The 8559-nt window shown below is 38.4% G+C and overlaps 1 protein-coding gene across 3 annotated transcripts; it reads right to left on the reverse strand.

The window, feature by feature from the left end:
- Positions 1–210: 210 nt before the first annotated feature.
- Positions 211–3241, reverse strand: LOC115749551 (U-box domain-containing protein 52-like). 3 transcript variants are annotated; one of them, XM_048283057.1, is made up of 6 exons: positions 2731–3241; positions 1840–1958; positions 1631–1749; positions 1327–1514; positions 910–974; positions 211–828 (listed from the first exon to the last, which is right to left on the reverse strand). In XM_048283057.1, exons 1-6 carry the CDS (start codon positions 2993–2995, stop codon positions 631–633), a joined length of 954 nt encoding a protein of 317 aa, XP_048139014.1. In that variant the 5' UTR covers positions 2996–3241; the 3' UTR covers positions 211–630. The 3 variants fall into 3 exon arrangements, with proteins under 3 accessions (XP_048139014.1, XP_030542276.1, XP_048139015.1); XM_030686416.2 differs by lacking the exon at positions 910–974 and having other exon boundaries at positions 2731–3238; XM_048283058.1 differs by lacking the exon at positions 211–828 and having other exon boundaries at positions 912–1020; positions 2731–3237.
- Positions 3242–8559: the final 5318 nt, after the last annotated feature.

Genomic DNA, 8559 nt, shown 5'->3' on the forward strand with positions numbered 1-8559 from the left:
TCATGAGTGCTCGTTCATTGAGTATGACTGGTTTTTTATGGCAACGAGGTGCCTAATATGTACTTGATTTCAAGATTATCCAGTTAATTACGGTCTATCTCGCAAAATAAGTGTTATTGATCTTGCATGTTTTACCATGAGAGTTACTTGTGGAACTTCGGATGAACCCACATAAAAAAGAAGGGCTCGAGAAATGGCGAAAGTGGTTCATGAAAAAAGGCTGGAAATGAGGTTCTTTCAAGTAGCTTTCAGAGTAAACTTTTGGAGATGACAAGGAAAGGCAATTTCAAGGGCTGTAAACTGTTTTTCTTCCTCTGCCTCTCATCCAAAACCTCTCTCTGTCTCTCTCACAAAAATGAAAAAGGCCAAAAGGAAAAAGGGCTTGTCCTGCCTCGTGCATTTGTCTACTTCAGCCTGATGCTGAACATTACATTCTAATGAACTTTTTCTTCAGACGGAATAGTTGATTCTAGACAGCCTCTTCTACTCAAAACTAGAGGCTGTGCCATTACAGATTTCCTCTGATATCGCATTGGGCACACGTATCTGAGATTCGTTTCTGCTTCTGTCATGAGAAGTCGACTACGTTTGCGGCATCATATTATTGTGGTTCATCTGCATTCCCCCGTCTCATGTGCCGAACCGATCAGTTATTGTGTGAAAACATGTGCGTAGGAGTGTCCATCCCTCGGCTTCAAGGCCATTTTCTCGACCCCTCTTACTCGGATAGATGACCTCTGTAATGCTATTTCTGTTTTGCTGCGTTCTTATGGCGATCCTTCCTAGGTCTGACACATGCTTGAAGTTCTTCGACTTTCCGCCTACATGCTGCATGCAAATCTGCGTAAACTTCTAGTTCAGTGGCCAACGTCCCAAGATTTTCAATACTCCAGATGGGTTCACGCTTACATGCTGAGTCTGCCTAATTTCAATTGGCCTGCTTTGCTTTCTTAGTATTACACATCTAGATAACCCTACATACTTCCTATCCTACATAATGAAGTTTTTGAATGGAACTTTCTGAATAACAGACAAAACACCGACAGAGAACACTGATAAGCCACGCCGAGATAAAGTATCAGCCGTTCTGGAGCTTAGATATGGTTAAGTTTTTTTGTAATTCAGAAAAACAGTAGCTCAAAACTCCTAAAAAGACCATTTGAGTATGGGTGGGTACTCAGTTACTTACAAGCTGAAAAGGTCCAAAAGGTTTTCTAACCATGAACAGCTTACAACATCAGCGTTCCCCACAAAATGTGGAGGCTAGATCAAATATGCATGTCGTCGTCTATAGTTAACGCAACTATGTTGGTCAGTTGAACTTGCCTGAAAAGCACCCGCACTCAAAGAATTTCCTTTCAGAGTGGCGAGCAGCTTCTTTTCCCAGAGGATTCGGCTCTCTCGCTCTCTCGTTGTCTGAGACCTTCTGGCCATTGTAGACAACAGTAACCTCACAATAATCTGGGGCATGCTTCTTCAAAAACTCTCCTTTTGCCAATTTCTTTGTTAGTCGCCTTAAGATGGAAAAAGTCAGGGCAATTAACTCTTTGATTGCAGTTGTAGTGAATTAAAAAATGAACCATAATCAAAATCCCTTCTCAGATTCTCGGGAAATCAGCAATGATCTTACCTTGAGTAAGGCGAACGTTTGGTTCCGATAACTAGCTTGGTGATATTAATAACAGGGATCAGATCGAGAATAGCGTTTGCAATGTTCTCATGCTCAATAAGCATAGTGTCCACAGTTACCTGTAATGTGCAATCTAAATTCAGTAGTTAGGACTTTGCAATGTGATAGCGCTGGTGGGATGAGACGACAATAAGAGTTTGGAGATACACCTTGGCGTCGGCGCACAGGCGAATGTACTTCTGCAGAATGTTCCTTCTCCTGTTACTCTCTTCATTGATGTAAACTCTCACCTGGTCTTGGCTCAGTTGGCTCCTGGATAATCTTCCAACTGAAGTTGAGTTTAGACAATTCAAAGGAAAGAACTTGAGCAGGGGAAGTAAATTAATGTGAACTCGAGAAGAAAAAATTGCTGCCTAACATCGAATTGAACCGTATATCCAAAAACAGCAAGCATTTAGAATTGGACAGACGGAAGTTGTTTCGCATGAACCCTTTAATGAGTTGAGAAAAGTACAGAAACATTCCAACTGTCTAAGTGTCAATCCAACTGTTTGTTGGTCGAATTGGAATATGCTTTTGCTTCCCCTGATGGCACAAACTCCACAATGCAGATCTTTGATTGCCCTTAAATCAGAACGACTTGGGAGAGACAAAATTGTTTCCGGACAACCAATACGCATATGGTAAAACCTATGTGATGAACTCAAAGGGACCAAGAGAAGCAACTTATTTTCTTGTTAAGAACTTTCCCTTCTTTAAAAACGATTACTTCACCTAAACGACACATAAACGAGAAAATCAAACTAACTTTTATGTAGAGAAGCAACCAGAAGTATCACTTATGTATCATTTCTTCAAGTGCCTAAATTCTCTGGAGACAGAGGACAGGGAGAAAGGTCATAAAGACCACGGAACTTTGAGCAAATTTTCATATGCTTTGAAGGATGCCCTCGATGAAAAGATTCAACTTGTCGGGGTGGTACCAAAAAAAAGATTCAACTTTAAGAAAGAAAAATGACGACCCATCAATGCTTCGAACACAACACATCGCGGGAAAGACTGAAAATCCCAGAATCAGTGTAATGTGAATCAGATGTTACCTGGTGTGGGAATGTAAGTGATGGGAGGGAAGATATGAACAAGAAAGACACGAGCACGATGAGGGGCCGACGAGACAACGTGGTGATCAAGAGCCCATTTGACGACATCCATGTCGTCTTTCCCAACAGCCACGTACACATCGTTGATGCCCACGTCCACGCTCCTGCTCTCCTCGCCAATCTCCACTATTTCTGGGGACGCCATTGTTCTTGCGGTGCAGTATTGCACCGTCTCACCCTGCAAGCGATCATCTTCTATCTCCATTCTCTCTCTCTCTCTCTCTCTCTCTCCAAGATTGGAGTAATGGATGGACACCAGAGAAAAGGGTAAAGCAGAAGAAGGGGTCGAAGTAATGAAACGTGAGGGCGTGGATAACAATTAAAGAGAGTGGACTTTAGCGGATTGCAGTCATCCAAGGCGAGAGTCGTTGCTCTCAATGCGCACGAAAGGTGGGGGGAGAGAGACCCAGAGAGAGATGGTCAGATTCTCTTTTGTCTAGTTTTTGCAGGCTTTTGGATTCATGCTAAATGATAAGAAGGATAGTGCACAGAGCCATACACCCGTTTAGCTCTAGAATAGACCTGGCCAAAGTCGAGATACTTTATGTTTTCTTTGTCCTCTTTAGGAAATTTTCAAACAAGGCATGAAACTTCCTCATTTTTTTAAATAAAAATTTGAAATGAATCTAATTTTAAATAAAAATTCGAAATATTATTATTTTATCAAATATAAATTTGAAGCAAATATTATTTCAAATAAAATTTTAAAGTAACCATATCAATCTTAAAAAAAATTCTGACCTCACTCGTTGATTAAGAGCATTTCCTTCTTTTTATCTTTTTTTAATTTTTTCTCTTTTTTTCGTTTTATTTTTTTCAAAAATTTAAAAAACTCAAAGTTAAATAAAAAAAATAGAAAATAAATACACGCGAGAGAGCAACAAGAGCCAACGGGGCCTTGCTAGTGCCTCGGCGACCCCACAGCCATTGTCGAAGCCCCACCAACGGTGGGGCAGTGGCCACCAGCGGGAGGCTGTATTTCTTTTTTTTTTTTACTTTAATATTTTAAAATTTTAATTTAATTTAACTAAAAATTATGTTAAACTCATCTTTTGACAAAAAGGCCTTTGATCGACCGAAATATTTAGCCGGTCACCTAGCCGGTGAGGTGAGACCCTTATTTTATTTAAAATTATCATGCCACTTCACGTCCTTATTTGAAAAAATGATGGCACTTCGGATTCTTGTTCGGAATTTTTCCTTAAATGTTTTTTCTTTGTCCGAAGCCTTCTCTACTAATTGAAAATTCATATGGTTTGAGTCTTATTTCTTTGTTTCTTCGGGCTGAGTGCACTAACATGCAACCGGGCAATATTTCCCCCTTAGAAGCTTTACTTCTTCTATCTCCCTTCCTTTTTTTTTTATAATGCTTCTTATATTTTTTTCTGGCCACCAAAATCCTCACCCGACAATTTAGCTAATAAATTTTTCTTCAATTTTTTCACCTGTGAAAAGTTCAGAAATTAAATAAGACAATAGTGAATTGGAAAAGAAGAAGAAGAAGAAGAAGAAGCAAATATGTTGCACTCGATCACTCGAAATACACAAAGGATCTACCCGACATATCGAATGATACAGAATATGCGAGCATGTGCGAAGCCTAATCTTACATCTATCGGATCCCAAGCCATCGATCGAGGAAAGTCTAATGTCTATCGATCATTAACGTGCTTTTAAAAAAGAAGGCATGGTATTGAATGACCCTATAGTTAGGCACATGCACATGTATTTTCTGATGGGGAATAAAGATGGCACCTCATGTTCCACACTCTACCTCAGTTAACGATGTTGAGCTGCTTTGACTACTATGTTTCCCCAGCCTCATCAAAGAGATCTTTATGCAAGGCACTCCCAAGTCAAAAGGCAACACATTAATTTGACGGGCGCCCAATACCATCTACATACATGGGTATAGAGAAGGCACTACTATACTATTTGTATTCTTTTCGAGTGTTTAATTCGATATATGTGGTGTTAATGAAAATGAAATTTCATTGAGGAAATAGGAATGTGCATGATGAAACAAAAGAGGAAGTCACTAAAAGAACCAAAGACATGATGAACTCATCGCCAAAAGTTGAAGGTTAAACTTTGACGGATGGAATCCTAATGGGACGACACAATGGGTTGAGACTCAGTGTGAAATTACCTTAAAAAAAAAATGTTATGGCGAAGTGGCAGTCTCAAACGGTTCCACAACGCCCCTCTTTTTCCTCTCCCCCTTCTCCTCCCCCGCTCTAGGGTTCCTGCCGCCGCAACCCCCTACACCCGTTCCTATTTTTGCTGATCTTGATTTTCAAGTTTTTTTCTTTGCTTGGATTATCTTTCCTTTTCTCTCCCATTATGTTTTGGGAGCTTGGAATAATTTTCTACGGCTGATGCTAGGTGAATGTGGAGACCAGTTCAGCCATTCATCCAATCAACAGCTACCAATGAGAATATTCGTAACGTAGCTCCATAAACTTTTCAAGATTATGCCGTTCTCTCCTCCCGATTTAGATTTAAGTCTAGAGTTAGGAATTTTAATCTTCCAAACTAGATCTAGACATAGATCTGGAAGTTGTCTATAGGTATTTGATCCGTGCTCTGCCAACAGATTGATGTTGGATTACTGCTCGGAGATGATGATGAGTATGTCGAACCTAAATACGCACCGCAAGTCGCTGCATTTGATGTGGGAGTTCTTGGTATATACTCATCACTGTATATGGTAATCGGCCGCCAAAATTATATGATGACAGATCTATTTTTGGAGGATGACAGTATGTCTTTAGTTAAAATATATGCTTTGTTATTTGCTTTTTATTATTTGCTTTTTTCTGAGAACTTGAAAGCATTATATATACTTCTCGAATATTATCCAGATTAAAGAATATAATCTCGATGGAGAGATTTATGCCTTGCTAATCATGCAAGGAGAGCTAAATTCACCCCCAATCTTTTTTGGGATTGTGGCAAGTCGCCCTCTAATTTTTCAACTTTTGCAATTTGCCCCTTGACTTTGTGAAATAGGTGGACACAGACCAATTTTTTTGACACTTATCTGACTGCGGGACCGCACGCAAATGATTGTGGAAGGCAAATTGATCACATAACATCTATATACATGTGAACAATACAAGGAGCACTAAAAAATATCTTCTAGAACTATATATCGATATGTATTTGGTATTGACTCCGGTCATGCTCTAGCCAAAACTTTAGTCACATGCTCTCACATGCAATATATGTTCAAAAGTTTTTTCTATGCTACTATATATATACATATATGATGAATTTAAACTGCCACAGGTAATTAGTCATATGTTGTCATATATACGGGTGAGTGCCAATCCCAGTTCAACTTGGGATTCGGACCGATCGGTCGATTCCCAAAATTTGGAATAGGCGGCGGGAACCGAACGGGTTCCTGGTTCTGCTGAAGGAACAAACTACCATGAAGTAGAATTTTGGGCTTGAAATCCACTCTTTAATCTTCAATTCATCTCCCTTAATTGAAGTAAGACACTAACGTTACTCTACTTGGAATTTACTGTGGTTCAATCTCTTGTCGAGTATCGAATTTTTTATTGATTGTTGTACCTCTTCCTTAATTGTTGATTTTTGGTTTATTTTTGGTTGAGTCTACCAATTTTATAATGGTGGAGAATTCATGTTTGTCTGATTGTGAGTTTGTCTATTGTGACTCACTAAATGAAAGCAAAACCAAAGAAAAAAAAGTCGGTCTCAGTCCAACCTGGAAATTGATCTTTGCCGGTCCGAATCCCGATTCCAAGGTGGGAATCGACCTACCCTAAAACCGTTCATCCCTAGTCATAGGTTTGATCTCAAGATCACCAAGAAAAATTTGCTCGCAGTCACCTCTAGGGGACACATTGCAACTGACTTCCAGAACTAGGGGTACATTGCAAAAATTGAAATTTCCGGGGAAAATGTGCAGCAGCCCTAAAAACTTGGGGGCTGTATGCAATTTGCCCTAATTACTCGGTTGCAATTTAATGAATTGGAACAGACAGAAGTGGCTGGACCAACCTGGACCAATTTGGAATTGGGTCATATGATGCGCCAATTTTCTTCGTGTGTAGCAAATGGCATCGCCCAATTTGGTTCAGGCCTTTAGTTTTGCATCCTCCCTTTGGGCACTTGGTCCTAGACGTGGCCAGTTCAAAGGAACTGCCGATTCCAATTCCAAGAAAAGGTGGAACCGCCGGTTCCGGGCCGGTTCCCAAGCCGGTTACGATTCCGGTTCCGTTTTTTAAATTTAATTTTTAAAATAATAAATAATAAAATAAACATAATAAATTATAAATTATAATCAAATTATACATTGTAATAAAATTTGGGGAAAAAAAAGAGATAAGAGGAATGGGCTTGAACTTAATGAATTATCATTAAGCGCCTACATATCTTCTTGGGGATAGAAGAATCAAAGCCTATGTAATTATTTTACCTTTGATAACCCCAACTTACCTCATCGTCAATCGTCGTTACCCGTTGTGGTACCCGTGACGGTGATATCTCCACAATCCTCATTAAAGAATTCGTGTTCTCGATCCAGCTCTTAGTGTTGAAATCTAGCATTCGTCCAATTGTCGACACAAGCTTGAGCTTCAAAAGACTCTGGACTTAATCTTGAACGGCGAGAGTCCAAAACTAATCCTCCAACGCTACATACTTGTTCAACCGCAACTGTTGTAAAATGGGTTGCTAATACCTAGCGAGCGATGAGGGTGAAAACTGAGTAATCAATTGAATGACTCTTCCATCATTCCAGGATTTGGAAATTTGTACTGCGTTCGGCATCACGAAACTCAAATTGAGTGGTTAAATATTTTCTAATTCAAAAATACTACATGTTGCCATTTTTTTTTTTTTGTGTCTACTCTTGAACATATTGTATCCTCTACTAAGTGAACCACCAACTTCGTTTCCGAGGCGTGTAGATTGTAAAGATCCACAATCACTTAAACCATATGTATTACAAAATTCTCCATATAATACTACTATAGATTTTTTAATCTCTCCTTGTATATTTGAAATATCTATTGCATCTTCCAAATGTAAACAATCATAATAATACACATTCAAATAATCTAGTAAACCATCTAATTTAATACGTGGATAAAAAACAATACCAACTAAATAGACAAGAGGAATTTTGAAATAATAATGCAACCATTTTTCTCACATTACTAAAATAGTCCGAGCTAATTCAGTATCTTTTTCATATTCACTAAAAACACCACCAATATTAACACACTCTATTAAAAATAAATGCTTAGTAGAATAATAAATACCAAATAAAGTATTAGTAGCATCATTAAAAAATTTCAAAAATTCTAAAAAATTTTAGCAAAAGTCTCAATGTTGCGGAAGTAAAGTAATTTCGGGAATATTTTGCGAAATAAACATACATAATAAATCTTTGTAATCAAAAGTTTGACGAAGCAACTTATAGGTAGAATTCCAACGAGTCGAAATATCTTTTGGAAACCTTTTTGCCCTTCTCCCATATTGTTTACAAAATTTTCCCCATACTTTCATAAAATGGGCACGACTCCATAAAAATTTAATTGTACCCTTTATTGGGGCGAGAGAAGTCTCAAGAGTTTGTAAACCATCTTGTACACATAAATTTAAAACATGGCAAATACATCTAATGTGAAAAAATTGTCTGTCAAAAGAGAGTTTACAAAAATTTTCTAATTCGGGAATGAAAGCAGTATTTGCGGCGGCATTATCAAAACCAATTGAAAATACTTTATTTAT

Source organism: Rhodamnia argentea, chromosome 7 (assembly GCF_020921035.1).
Source record: "Rhodamnia argentea isolate NSW1041297 chromosome 7, ASM2092103v1, whole genome shotgun sequence".
In the NCBI taxonomy this organism is placed as follows: Eukaryota; Viridiplantae; Streptophyta; class Magnoliopsida; order Myrtales; family Myrtaceae; genus Rhodamnia; species Rhodamnia argentea.